Source organism: Andrographis paniculata, unplaced genomic scaffold, assembly GCF_009805555.1.
Source record: "Andrographis paniculata isolate CXL003 unplaced genomic scaffold, ASM980555v1 Contig79END, whole genome shotgun sequence".
NCBI lineage: Eukaryota > Viridiplantae > Streptophyta > Magnoliopsida > Lamiales > Acanthaceae > Andrographis > Andrographis paniculata.
The window spans coordinates 2,303,027-2,317,983 of NW_026137616.1; the positions used below are offsets into that span (position 1 = coordinate 2,303,027).

Below are 14,957 nucleotides of genomic sequence, written 5' to 3' on the forward strand. Positions count from 1 at the left end.
GAGTAAAGTCAATATGAGAAATGAATATTTGATTCCATCATAAATCGATTTCAAGGATGCGAAAACTTGTATGCTTAAGATGAATGTGCTTTCCTAAAAGTGTCTATTACAGCTTGAAATGGTTGACTGCAGCAACAGAACTGAACACAGATTTAAGCAGATGCACCATATAGTGTATGCATCATTTGCCCTTTATTGTGTAATCAACTGACTTAAAACTACATGTAACCTTGTAAAGTGTGCAAGCAGGCACGAACATTTAATCCCTAAAACTGCAAAATTGCAGGTAGTGAATGGACTCGAAGAAATTATAGTAATCCTTGGAAGACAATTACTGAGCATCCAAAACATGTGTGTATAACTCAAGATACGTATGTGTGTGCGTGGTGTGTCGCGAACATGTATCAATGCATAATCTCATGAATTAAATCAATAAAAAAAACAAATAAACATTAGCTAAATCTCATAACTCACAACTGCAACTGGAACTGGAACTGCAAACCAATCCAACCTATTAATCAGAATATCGAAACGCACAACGAATTTCGAAAATGCAGGTTTTATATACCTTACGAAGAATAAAATCGAGAGATTCTGCACCCGCGGCTTTCGATTCAAACGCTACAACGTCATTACTGTTTCACGTAACAGGACATACATCAACAAGTGAAACCAAAAGTAACGCGAAAATGCAAGCTGAAGAAAATTACCTGCCGCGAATCCTCATTGGCGCTGGCGAGGTTGTTAAATTGGACGGGGCGACCTCCTTGGCTTGGGGCAAACAAGCCGACCTATCGCTATTGAATTTGTACAACCATCCATCTCCTCAATCGATCAAAGTTACCTCGCGGAATGAAATCGATTCAGCTTCATGAAATTCGTAGAGAAACAGTATCCTTGTTTATGGGAGAGTGAATTCGGGCACGTTGCCTTTTTTTTTTCTCTTGAGGACGTAGGGAATATTATAAAACGAGTAATAAAAAAACCTAAAAAATATATACTATTATCTCATTATCTCCCGTCATAACAGTTTCATTTAACTTCTATGTGAATAAAATGATGCAAAAATAAATACTTCCTCCCTCCCTAATAAATAAAAAATAAAATAAATTTTTTTATTAGTATAGTATGTTATAAAGGAATAATATTTATAATATATTGTAAATTATAAATATATTTATTAAATTAGGTAGTATAATTATTAAAATAAAAAAATTGTACTATATACTGACAAAAATATAAAATTATATCGGCAAGAGAGCTAGTACAACTTTTAGAGAGACAGAGAATATTATTTGCAACAATTTTAAAATTATTATATCTTAATATTTTCTGTATGAGTATATAGAATAATTTGGTTCGTATTTTCTTTCTTTTTTATTTAATACAAATATTTAAAAAATATATATATTTACATCATATCAAAACTAATAACTATTTTAGAAATGTATAAAATAAAAATAAAACACAAGTTAAAATATTATACTAGTATATAATTTAAATTATAGTAGAATTTTTTAAGTTACTATAATTTTTTAATAAAAGTAGCACTTCGGCATTAAAAAATAAATATTTAAAATTAATCAAATGTCGTAGTATATTTTAAGAATGATCCCTCCAAATTTCAGAAAAACCAAACTAAGGCCATCTCCAACCCTCTATTCCATTTTTATAGTTGCTACAGTAAAAATATAGCTCCAACCATAAATTTCAATTTTTACTCTAAAAATATATTCTCTATATATTCCTCTTTTATATTATTTTATATAACTTTTCATATTTATAAATTACACTCCAACTTTAATTTATTTTTACATTAGATCCATACACATATAATTTATAAATTATTTAAAAATTACATATATAAAAATTAACATTTAAAAAATAAAATTATATATTACTTTCTAAAAACTAAAATTATATCACTTTTAAAAAATAAAATTATACATTATTTTTCAAAAAAAATAAAATTGCATACAATTTTTTTAAATATAAAATTATATATCATCTACTAAAAAATTAAAATTATAAAAAAAATACCAAAAATATAAAAAACACCACAAAAACTCCACTTCAAAAATAGAGTAACACTGTTAATTTCTACAAAAATAGAATTTGAGGGTGGATTGAAGCCCCTCCCACTATTTTTGGTACAATCCACTGCATAAAATACGGTGGATTGGAGATGACCTAAATACCAAGCCCTTCGAATCCTTGAAAGATGTATTGAAGTTATGAAAAAAAGTATTCAAATCTTGAAGATGAAGGGTGCGTTTGGTTGACTTTCCAATCGAAATTGACATTATATTTCTTCTAATTTCTTCTCAAAATATTGGGATTCATGTTCAAAATCTTTTATTTTTATTTTTAATATATAAATATTTATATATATTTAAATTTTTTTATTTATAAAATTAAATTATCTTAATTATAAATAAATGCTATTATTTTTATTTATTTATATTATATAAAATTCTATTACTTTTAAAATAATATTCATATGATATATATTTTATAAAAATATAATTATTAAAATAATTAAATATATTTACATTATTAATAAAAAAAAATTAATCCAATTTTCAACTCAATTAAACCGATAACTAAACGCATTTTAAATCAAACCTGAAAAAATAATTAAATGATCTAGAACTCGTTTTACTATATTCAAATTAAATAATATTTTATATATATTTATTAATTATTTATTTTTACTTATTTTTATTATTCAAGTCGGATTTTTGGTTTTGTCGTATCCGCCACACAGCCCACAATCGCGTTAATGTCATCCAACAAAATCGGCATGTAAGCCACGTGTACATATCGACACGTGGCTTATCCAGATTGGCTAGAATCTTTAGATTACATCACTCAGCAGCGGGACACTTCCCCCTTTTTCCTTCAATGAACTTTACTGTCTGGAGTTTTGCAAAGTTTCATTACTCAGTTAACTTCCGCCTTCGACATCAATTCAACCTCCATTCCCCCCACTCTCATGGTGTTCTCTTCCTGTCTCCCTCCGGAACGGATAGCCTAACGCTTGCTCAAGCTGATTCACAGAGTGTTGAGTTTTTTAATTTTTAATTTTCCCATTAAATTTTGGATATGGAATTATCTAGCTGTGTTTTCAGCTCGCGGATATGCGGTTCTTCTCTTTGGGTAAGGATTTGCGCTGTCCACTCCAATGGCTTCTCACTTTGTCGGTTATTTGGATTTGGACACTTCCATTCGCGTTTGCTGATTTATTTTTGCTGCCAATTTACCATTTGCGAATGTAGTTGTTGCTGCATTTACTTATTGTAAGATATTTGCTTCATACTGGTGCTTTGCTTCGCTGTTTGGCCATTTGATTTGGATATTTGTTTATCCTTCCGTTAAGAAATGTGCTTCGTTGCTGTTTTTAGATCAAATAGGTTGTCATACGTTATGAAATGTGCAGAGGTGAATTGATAGCTTATGCATCAGCTGTGTAATAGGCATGGAAAGTGTTATTGTACTGTGCAATTTCGGGGATTAGGGTTTGGAATTGGGATTATTCTATTCCCTATTTGGCAGGGTTAGTTGTGTTGGGTGCAAATCTAAGTCCCCACGTTTGGAAGATGTGTGGAAAATTCCACATAAGTCCCAAATGAACTCCATCAGTACGAAGGCATTTTTGTAAGAAATCCAAGTGCTGAGTTGGCCTGTTCCAACAAATTGCCTCCCAAAAATGTATCTATAGGCTTGTTTTATAAATTCAGACATTTTTTAAGGGAACAAAATTCCTGCCTACATTTGATCAATGTCTAAGCCAGTCTTATATGAGACGATTACAAAAATTATTGCAGTTGCAAATTCTTTCTTCTTCTATTCACAATAATAGTCCAGCAAACCTATTTTGTTTTTTCCAATAAGGAATTTCCTTAGATTGCTTAACCAACCATTCAGGTTTTGTTTTTTGAGCAAATTTGTTGTATTTAGTTGCTATGCATCTTTCATGTTTCCCAAACAATTTTTCTCGCAAAACATTACATCAAATTACTTTGCAAACACAAAACACACAGTTAGTTGCCATCAATTTCCTTAAACTATGAGGCTGATCCTTTTTACTATTATTGTGGCATGAGTGGAGTGAGAAGATCTACTAAAAGCTGGTGCAATATTTACTTTGTTGTGAATTCATTCGATAATTTTCTGGTTCCCTTTTTATATTTTCTTACAAGATTATCCTGTCTTCTCTGATTTTCTGTGTCATTTTGTGTTACTTTTGTAGAAAATGTACTGGCATGCGGATTTTTTTTTTTTTTTTTTCCCTCTCTGAGTGTGTAAAAGAAAGGAAATTTGTTGTATGATTGTAGTGTTGATGTACTATGGCTCATTTGCTTGCTATTTGATGTATTGCCAGTTTATAGAGGAAGAACAATAAATGAATTATCATTTTTTCATAGAGGGTTGCCTTTTTTTTTTTCCTACTGTTAATGTATCATATAACAAGGTTGAGCACTTGATCATTTTAGTTCCTCTGTCCATAGATTGATCGACCAAGAATGCCGTTGAACACCTCATGGAAAAACATTGACAACACCAGATGTTCATCTGCTCGTAAAAATTCAAACACTAAAATTTTTGGCTGGCGAGTTGTGGGGAAAGAAGCAAATCCATGTATTGGATGGAGTTTTCTTGGAGGATCAATAACCATTGATGCATCAAAACATAGAAGAAAAATTCTCAGAAGAAAAGGCTTGGTGACATGTGCTTCATGTAATTCTTTATGATATTCTCTAAGGTTCTTCATGTAATTCATACTTAACTATAACTGTAAGATATGAGACTTCACACTCCTCCATTGTTACCTAAATTATAGCTTACCGTGTATCTCTAACCATTACTATATCGCCTCTTGTTGTAGGTGCTTGTGTTCATTAAAAAAAAAAAAAAACACGCATGCACCCATAATTTGATTCAATGAACTTAAACTGCATCATGGCTCTGTATCTTTTTCTTTGCAGGGCTCCCTAACTATCAGATAGCTAGCAGTGCTTTTACATTGGGGACAGTAGCAGTACTTCCATTTTACACCTCAATGGTCGTAGCCCCACGAGCTGAGTTTGTAAGTTTACATTTCTGTTGCTCATTGTTTGATAGCAATGAACTTTTGAAGTTGTGAATTGGCCTAGATTGCTCTTTGGTTCTGTGTTTCTGCAGACTAAGAAACTCGTGTCGAGCAGCATGCCATACATTGTTCTTGGCATATTATATGCGTATCTATTGTATCTGTCCTGGACGCCCGATACAATACGGCTGATGTTCGCAAGTAAATACTGGTTACCTGAGGTTTGTTTACTTTCTACGACTTCTCTAGAACTGAAAAATCTACATTAGTTCATTACACTACACTACACTACACTTTGGACTGAAACACTTGACTAATTCTTGTTATTCAGCTGTCGAGTATATCGAAGATGTTCTCTAGTCAGATGACTCTATCTTCTGCTTGGATCCACTTGCTGATAGTCGATCTTTTCGCTGCAAGGTCACTCTCCCCCCTCTCTATACACACCCAAATGCATTATTAATAACATGTAGTTCTGAAATTCTGTAAAATTTAACATTGGTGGTTATGTTGGAGCAGACAGGTTTATTTCGAAGGCCTACGAGACAACATAGAGACGAGGCATTCTGTTTCTTTGTGCCTGATGTTTTGTCCCATTGGAATTCTTGCACATTTTATCACCACAGCTATAAGCAAGAACCGTTGAAGCTTTTGAAAAAGAACGTTGAATCAATACAATACGTCATTGACAACTAATCCTTTGTACATTATCTAATTTTCTCCATGTTTTAACTTTCATAATCTGTAAGAAAATTTGGACCTTATTTGAGATTTAAACTTTCGAAATAGAGCTGGATTGATTCATTAAGACCCGACCCGGACCAGGTGAAATTGGATCGGACCCATTCTCCAATTCAATCGTAATTCAGGAACAGAAGCCGAGGAGAGGAAGGAGAGATTTGTAGAAAGTTCTAAGTACACCAATGGCGGCCACGATTCTGGCAACCATGTTTAACCCACGGTTCCCGGTAATGCCCCGAGCAGTTCTGAAGCCGGAAAGCTACAAGATGAAGGTCCCTTACGAGCTGAAGGAGGGGCAGTCTCGTCGTTTCCATGAGCTCCCCTCTGGGCTTAACATGGAGTTCATCGTCCAGAAAGGGCGAGACCAGAAATCTCGGAATCTGCCGTTGGTGTTTGTCCATGGAAGCTTCCATGCGGCTTGGTGCTGGGCCGAGCATTGGTTCCCTTTCTTTTCTGGCCATGGTTTTGATTGCTATGCTCTGAGCTTGCTCGGTCAGGTATTGTTCTCCAACCCCTAATTTCTTTAAGATCGGAAGTTGACAAACCCTAATGTTTTGGGGATTTTGTTGTTGACGAGGCTATGCTTTAAATTGCTTCCTAGTTTCTTCGATTAGGTTGCTAAATGTCGTTTTTCAATTTCTGAGAATGCTAATCACTAATCGAAGAAAAAAAAGAAAATCATATTGCTGAATTGTGGTAATTTGTTTCGATTCCTGATTTATCTGGTGCTATTTCCTGCATTCATTAGCTGCATTTACATGAACTCCTTTCGTAATAAGTTCTTGGTGGAGGAATTCTCAAAATAGCCTCTGCTATAATAGTTAAGCTTAGAATTCCATATGTTTCCATTTTCTGTTGTATGGCTGTATGCTTGCTGTTTAGGGACATTTGGTTTAAAAGAACTGAGATTCGTGAGTATAATGATATTTGTATGGAGGTATGGCAATGGGGGCGCCGGACCATAGCCTGCAAGTGCCCTTTGCCACCCCCTGTAAAATACATTGGATATATTTCAAAAACAAAGAAAGATAGAACATTATAAAGATTTGAGCACCAAAAACAGGGTCGAATTAGGTATTGATTCTAAGCCATTTTATCATTTGTTTCAGGGAGAAAGTGATTCGCCTGCAGGGTCAGTAGCAGGTTCACTCCAGGTATTTTTTGTTTTCTACAAATTATCTATTTTACTAAGATGGTCTGCGGTGTGAGGCTTTCTAAAAACGGGAACTTCGTGTGTGCAGTAGACTCATGCTGCTGATGTGGCTGATTTTATTGCAAAGGAGATTCAGCTCCCGCCAGTGTTGCTGGGTCATTCCTTTGGGGGTCTTATTGTTCAGTACTACCTCGCAAATGTAGGTAATGGGAAATCGCAAGGTCACTTATATTTTTGCCGCAAATTTTATTGTTTCTTGATGGGCCATGCTGAAAAACCAAATTACAGATACTACAAGGAAAGGCAAATCTAGTAATCTAGTCTTAAGTGACTATGACATTTTGTAATGCGACATCTCTTCTCTACTACTATATTTCAGAGAATCTGAATCCATATCTGTCCGGCAGTGTTCTTGTTTGCTCCGTACCTCCTTCCGGAAACAGGTGAGTCTCGAAAACTGTAGTCTCACTTCACACACTGTTATATTCACCAGATTAATGGATATATTCTTTTCAATTAGCGGCCTAGTTTGGCGGTATCTATTCACCAAACCAATCGCAGCGTTTAAGGTAAAACATCTTGCTGCCTCAGTTTAATGTACACTGTTTTTATGCTTTTAGCTTTTGCAGTCTGCTCATGTGCAATGATTTTCCAATGTGGTTTAGGCTATTGTGGTTATTTTCGATGTGATTGAATCACTATACGCTAGTGTTTGGCACTCTTAGCTAATGTGTTTCTCCTACACCCACACGGTATGATATGGGACAGGTGACACGGAGTTTGGCTGCGAAAGCTTTCCAAACTAACTTACCACTTTGTCGGGAAACTTTCTTCTCTTCCACCATGGATGATCACCTTGTCTCTCGGTGAGTACTTGTAAATTTACATTAGAATAGGCGTAAATTTGCATTAATCATCTCGGTCGTAAGATATAAGGGCTTTTGTAGTGGATAGAGTATTATTGAAGTATATTGTATGATCTCAAGTTCGACTCTATTTCTAGTTACATTAGTCGTAGAATTCATTGCACTTTCAGCTTTCAATCACCCGCGATACATACACTGAACAGTTATAAACCATTTTCGAATTTAAATGCATTCCAGGTACCAAAAGCTGATGACCGAAAGCATGCAGACGCCTTTATTTGATCTACGCAAGCTGAATGCATCGCTGCCAGTTCCTCCCATGAAAGACGCCTCCATTAAGGTTCATGTTGTGGGAGCAGCTGATGACTTCATCGTGGTAAGAGTTTATTAGATTCGGGCATTCGATCCATTCATGTTTCGTGTCCCTACCTCCATGTTATACTTACTTTAAGGTTATCGATTTTAAAGCGAACGATCCTTGAATCGCCATGAGTATTCTGGTGTCTGTAGGATGCGGAGGGATTGAGCGAAACCGGGAGGTTCTACGGGGTCTCGCCTGTAACAGTCGACGGCGTTGCCCATGACATGATGCTCGATTGCTCATGGGAAAAGGGTGCACAAGCTATCCTCTCATGGCTGACAACTTTGGACTAAATTATTCGATTCGAATTTGGTGTTGAAGTTTGGAATAAATTTGTATTTTTAGTAATGATTTTGATTCCAAAGAAATAATAATCGAAACCATTGTTCTGTAGGGAAAAATAAATTGCTGAGTTAGTTTGAAAGGTAGAGTCATTTTTAATCATTTAAAAATAAAAGCCATAATTTTTGCACATAATAATAATAATAATAATAATAATAATAATAATAATAAAATGTCATATTGGACGTTTACTGTTTAAACAGAAGAATATGCACTCTTTTAGTCTTTTACATAGTTCATTGAATTAAATAAATTTGTATTTTCACTATTAGTATCATTAATTTAATTCCTATAATCTACAATGATTTTGGGCTCGTGTGTGAAGACATTCTGGAAGCCCATAACATATCTACCCAAAGCCCAAATAGGCCCATAGTTTTGACGGTCCAGATTATTTTATTAACGTTCTGTACATCTCAACCGTTGATTTGCTAGGGTTTTCATTGTTGCCAGCATAAAACCCTCGCCACCCTTGCCCTTGTGATACCCCATTTGCTTTGCGACTTGAGAGCGGCTGCCGGCGCCGACGTAGGAGCTCAATCGCATTCGAGCATCTCCTCCGAGGTACTGTTTCTAGCCGTGGTATCCTTCGCGTTACACCTTATAGTCATTCTCCGTTGGATGCCGGACGATCTGTGAATTTCGAATTGAAATCCGTCCAATTTTTATGCGTTCGAATTCTTCTTCTTTTTTTGATTTTTCTCTGTATCTTTCATGGCTAGTTTATTCTTAGTGTATTTGCTTTTACGAGTGATTGTTGCCTTCGTTAATCGTTACCAGCATCTAGATCAAGATTATGTTTTTCTATTTTAAGTCCACTGGTTATTATATATGTAACTGATTTGCTTTTCAAGAATCACAAGGGTGCTGCCATACCCGATATGAATTCCTGCTAGGACCTCTCTGTATCATTGTGTTACTTTGAATAATCCAATAGTCTTTTAACAAAAGGGAAGATTTTTATGGGGACTTACTTATGTCTGAACGAAAGGGGTGTGGAACAAGTTAAACACGGTGTTCCATGGAAAGAATTCACTAGTTTTTTAATTTGCTTGAACTTCTGAAGAAGCTATTTATGTGATTATTCTTACACAGTTGCAAGATGTATACCGCATTGCAAAAGATTCACAAAGACAAGGACTCCGAGCCCACAGAGTTTGAGGAGAATGTGGCTCAGGTAATCTAAATGGTTTCTTGAAAGATGCTGAACTGTTTTGGTCTTTTTGCAGCAGTAGAACTAACTTTTTTTGGGGTGCATTTACAGGCTTTGTTTGATTTGGAAAATACGAATCAAGAGATTAAGAGTGATTTGAAAGACCTCTACATCAATTCTGCTGTGTAAGTGTTTTTTAGGGGATCTGCGCATGACTGCCCTACTATTGTATGATGTTGAGTTATTATCGCCTAATGCAGGCAAATTGATATCCCTGGAGGCAAGAAAGCTGTTGTGATCCATGTGCCCTATAGATTGAGGAAATCCTTCCGTAAGATCCACCCCAGGCTGGTGAGAGAACTAGAGAAAAAGTTCAGTGGAAAGGTAATATTGATTATAGTTATGAAGCTTACTTATTCAACTTGTATGTTGATTTTGTTGCTCCACTAAATAATTAGTTTATGATAGCTGTCAATATGTTGAATATATCCCACATTGGAAGAAATGTTGGGACTATCCTATCTTATAAGGTTTTAAGTATTACTCCATTTAAAACCATTTGGTTTAAGTTAGAACTTGGATTTCTTCTTAATATGGTATTAGAGTCATCATACCTGTATTGGGTAGTGATCATATTTGGATTTCGAGATGATCTTATCTCCACGAGGGAGTGCTGAATATATCCCCACATTGGAAGAAATGTTGGGGCTCACCTTGAAGGTTACTCCACTTAATACTAATTAGTTTTGAGTACTCATTCTTGTCACATTTTGAGTAGTGAAGTGAATTCTGCCTATTAGGTAATCCATTAAATTGCCAATTTAGTTACTAATTCAATTTTGAATAGTATATTACTTTTAGTTCAAATTTGAAATTGGTTCTAATTTGAATTTAAATTACCAAATGTACCAATGCAGTTTGTCTATTTATGATTTTGAATCCAATTTTCTCCTCTAGAAAACACTGCAAATCATTCATTTATGGTACTTCTGACGATGATTTGTGATGCTATACATGTTTGACATTCCCTGTTTCGATGAGCAGGAAGTAGTTCTCATTGCAACCAGGAGAATCCTGCGCCCACCAAAGAAGGGCTCCGCTGCTCAAAGGCCGCGCACCCGTACACTGACTGCTGTGCATGAAGCTACACTGGAGGACATTGTCTATCCTGCTGAGATTGTTGGCAAGCGTGTCAGATACAGACTCGATGGATCAAAGATTATGAAGGTAATAGTATCTTCTTGGAGATGACTGATTTCATATTTGTTTAGTATTTGCATTTGACTGATGTAATGTCAATTTTCTGTTGTTCCAGGTTTTCTTGGACCCGAAGGCAAAGAATGACACTGAGAACAAGCTGGAGACGTTCTCTGGTGTCTACAGGAAGCTCTGTGGGAAAGACGTCGTCTTTGAATTTCCCCTGACCGAGTGAAGAACAGGTCACCTGTCTTATTTAAGAAATTATACATTTGTTATTTGTCGTTGGAAGTTTTGAGAAGATTTTGGTTTTAATTTTGATGCATGCAAGGGTTGCTCCTTTTTTCCAGAAATGCTGATACTCCGTTGATTAGTTAACTTATCTTTATATATTAGTCTGGATTGTTGCTAGTGGTTTTTGTTTTACCGTAATCCTACCTTGAGTAAATGCAATATTTCTTGGTGAAAACTAATAATGTTTGCAAGCTGAATGATGCAATTTTGTTTCTTGTTTTGCATTTCAGAGGTGTGAATTGGAATAATAACATGTGTGTATCAAGTGGTTTTTTTGTTTTTTTACTACTTTTAAGTCATTTTGACAAGCTTACTCTTCAGAACCCCCGGGGGTCTTTCTTTTTTAGTTTTTTGATTGAATTCAGAACTTTTGAGTTTATGTAAAGAAAATATTTTATGTATATTTTTTGAGGAATTAACAGTTAAAATATGAAAATATAGATAAATAGTCGAAGGGTTTGTTTGGCTGCCTTTTATTTAATTTTAATTGAATCAGTATTCTAACGTGATTTTGTAAAAGAAATATTCCATTTCTATTGAAAATTGTATCGAATAAATATATATGGATTTGAAGTGAAAGGTTTCATTGTTCTTTCTTATTTGTAAGTTAGTAGTGGTGTTAAAAGTCATCTGTTTCAAGTGTTTGTGACTATCTTGACGTTCAAAGAGCTTTCGAAAAATATGGGGTCTGTTTAGATAAGGGGTTTTTGGAAATTTGAAAGTTCGGAAAAAATAAATTGGTAGTATTTGATTTGATATTTTGTGAGAGAAAAAGTATATTTGATGTGATATGTTTTGAAAAATGAGTAGTGTCAAATTAGGGAAAGTGTAACGTGTAATTTTTTAATTTTTTTTTTTACTGATATTTACATAAGGTTATCCTTCTGGTGAAATTTAAAATTTATTCGGTTGCATAAAAAAGGCTTTTACAAAACTTCATACTCTAAACATATTTATATATGATTTAAAGAAAAAAATTCCGTGGTTCGTATAAACCATTATTTTGCAGCATTTCGCATACGAAGTGATATTATTCACTGTGTTTCTGAATACAATAATGTATCATCTGATTTGGGATTTTTATATTTTTATTTATTTTTATTGTTATTGGAGGGAAATAAAATATGAACCATTGGCCTTCGATCAATAACACCATGAAAATATCGCAATAGATTGTCAGATAGAGTACAATAATTTATTTTGTAATTGTCAAATACCTGATTGTTACAGTGACTGCAATTTATATATATATATATTTACATTTTTTTTTTCTTTGGATTATTTCGACCACAATTATTAAATTGCACGATCACATGCACATTTGAGAGAGAAAAAATAATTAATTTAATTTGTTTTAATTCTATATCTAATAAAAATTTTCAATAATTCACCAGTTTTATAACTAAATATCATTTCCTTTTTTGGGTATGTTTGTCTGGGGTTTTGATTTTGAGTTGGGATTTGAATAGTAAAAGTTTTGAATTTGAATAGTTGTATTGATGTGATATTTTGAATGTAAAATTGATTTTTAATATAATATAAAAATAAAAAATAGGTGTTTGATTTGATGCTTTTGGGAAAAAAATTGGATGAACAGTGTAAATCAATTCAATCTCCTAAACAAACACACCCTTTATGTAAAATATTAATATTATATTTAAATATATTAGAAATAAAGTAGAAATAATTAATATAAATGTAATGATATTTTTGTATAATATATCTTTTTATTAATATTATCACAAATATAAATATAATATAATCTATATTTATATACTTATCAAAAAGTAATAATTTAATTTTAAATATTATATAAATTTATTATTTTACCTTTAACAAAAAAAAACAAATACGAGATTATTTTGAAAAAACAAAAAGAAAAAATCAAATAAGTACGAGATGGTGTAGTATTTAAATTGACATTAATTTTAGATTTCAAATTTTAAATGAAAATTAAATATTTAATAGAATACACAAACAAAAGCAAACCCTAAAATGCTGTTAAATACAGTGGATTGTGCCAAAAATGGGGGACGGGCTCCAACCCACCCCCAAATCCCCCTATTTATGCCGTTTTGTAACACTATCTCTATAGTTTTTGTAGTATTTTGTGGTGTTCAGTGTATTTTTGTTATTTATTATTATTATTTTTTATGTATTGTATAATTTTTATTTATTATTTAAATAATAATATATAATTTTATTTTTTAAAAAAAGTGATATAATTTTATTTTTTTAGAATTATTTTATTTGTAATAGTTATTTATATATGTTAATTTTCATATATGTAAATTTTAAAAAAATATAAATTATATAGGTATGGATTATAATATATATATATGTGAGGAATGGATTATAATATATAAGATAAATTAAAATTGGGGAGTGAAAATTGAAATTTATGATTGAAATAAAATCACCCTTGAAATGATGGAGATGGCCTAAATCTTATTAAAATATTTGAATAAAATAATAGATAATAATTATAAATAAATATTTTAATGTTTCCAAAATTCCTGCCGACTATTAAAAATATAAATAAGAAGTCAATTATTATTTGATCATCTGGAAATATATATATATATACATATATATTATAGTTCTTAAATTTTCACTGTTTAGGTGGGGGGGGGGGGGGGGGGGGGCTGTTGCCATTTATATAGAAATTGAAATTAGTAATGCGAATACATTATTTTTCTACTTCAAAAGTAGGTACATATATATTTTGTAAAATTTATTTTTTCATGTTTTATTACTTTCAATATTATATTATTTTATTACTTTTAATAAAAATATATTAATTCTACATATAAAATATTGCACTTAATCACTATTTTACCTTAAAATCAATAAAATTCATATCTTAAGAAAACACAGACTAAAGAGTAAAGACACCTATTAAGTTTTATTATATTCGATTTATTTTATAAAGGTGGAATTTTTCTTAACAAAATATAAAGTACCTATAATATTTTGGAAAATTAGAAATTTTGGAAAAAAAATTAAAAATAATAAATATTTGAAATAATATTTTGTGAGCAATAATAAAAAAAAAGATTGATGTGATATTTTTAAAAAAATTACTACTATTGAATAATATCCGTCCCACATACCATATCCATGTTGTCGTTTCTATCCGTCCCACATTCCATATCATTTTTCTTTTTTGGAAAATATTACACAGTTTAATTTTATTTTAAACTTTTTAATTTATTTTTTTAATTTTAATTAAACTAATCGACTATCTTAATCTTAATTTATAATTATTTATATTATATGATAATTATTTTCACTAATTATCTACTAATTATACCCCTCCTAAAATACTGTGTCTATAGTATAGCACGGTATATGGGGAGGGAGGGAGTATAAAATTTTTTACTCTAAATTGCTATTTATACAGACTTTTTTTGAGCATTGTATTTAGAACAAAATGCATTTATAAACCAAAAAAATATTAACTAATATATATAAATTTTAAAAAGTAATTATTATTAATATAGAAGGAGATCCGAATGAATTAATCATTAATATTTCTGTTTAAATTAATTTATATGTTTTATAATATCTGGCAAATATATATAATTAAAGATGTTAAGTGTACTGTTATTAAAATTAAAATTAGTATTTTTGTAATATTTTGGCAAGTAAATGTAAATAGAGAATTATATTGCCATTTTAATAATAATATATTATTTGGTAGTGGGTCCCGCAGGGCCTGAGTCCCTATATAAAGGCTACCATCGCTTTCCAACCTC

General features: G+C 32.2%; 3 protein-coding genes across 3 annotated transcripts; all 3 read left to right on the forward strand.

Moving 5' to 3' along the window:
• The first annotated feature begins 2,911 nt into the window (after positions 1–2,911).
• LOC127240669 (protein ABA DEFICIENT 4, chloroplastic-like) lies at positions 2,912–5,760 on the forward strand. Its single transcript, XM_051259470.1, has 6 exons — positions 2,912–3,159; positions 4,512–4,740; positions 4,989–5,089; positions 5,185–5,313; positions 5,424–5,512; positions 5,612–5,760. The coding sequence occupies exons 1-6, from the start codon at positions 3,106–3,108 to the stop codon at positions 5,736–5,738; spliced, it is 729 nt and encodes a 242-aa protein (XP_051115427.1). The 5' UTR covers positions 2,912–3,105; the 3' UTR covers positions 5,739–5,760.
• Positions 5,761–6,015: 255 nt separating this feature from the next.
• Positions 6,016–8,660, forward strand: LOC127240668 (uncharacterized). The gene is made up of 8 exons (XM_051259469.1): positions 6,016–6,330; positions 6,943–6,987; positions 7,078–7,189; positions 7,366–7,429; positions 7,507–7,555; positions 7,755–7,852; positions 8,090–8,228; positions 8,363–8,660. Exons 1-8 carry the CDS (start codon positions 6,016–6,018, stop codon positions 8,504–8,506), a joined length of 966 nt encoding a protein of 321 aa, XP_051115426.1. The 3' UTR covers positions 8,507–8,660.
• A 335-nt stretch (positions 8,661–8,995) lies between these two features.
• Positions 8,996–11,316, forward strand: LOC127240645 (40S ribosomal protein S7). The gene is made up of 6 exons (XM_051259441.1): positions 8,996–9,119; positions 9,651–9,732; positions 9,820–9,893; positions 9,969–10,092; positions 10,753–10,935; positions 11,024–11,316. The coding sequence occupies exons 2-6, from the start codon at positions 9,658–9,660 to the stop codon at positions 11,138–11,140; spliced, it is 573 nt and encodes a 190-aa protein (XP_051115398.1). The 5' UTR covers positions 8,996–9,119; positions 9,651–9,657; the 3' UTR covers positions 11,141–11,316.
• Positions 11,317–14,957: the final 3,641 nt, after the last annotated feature.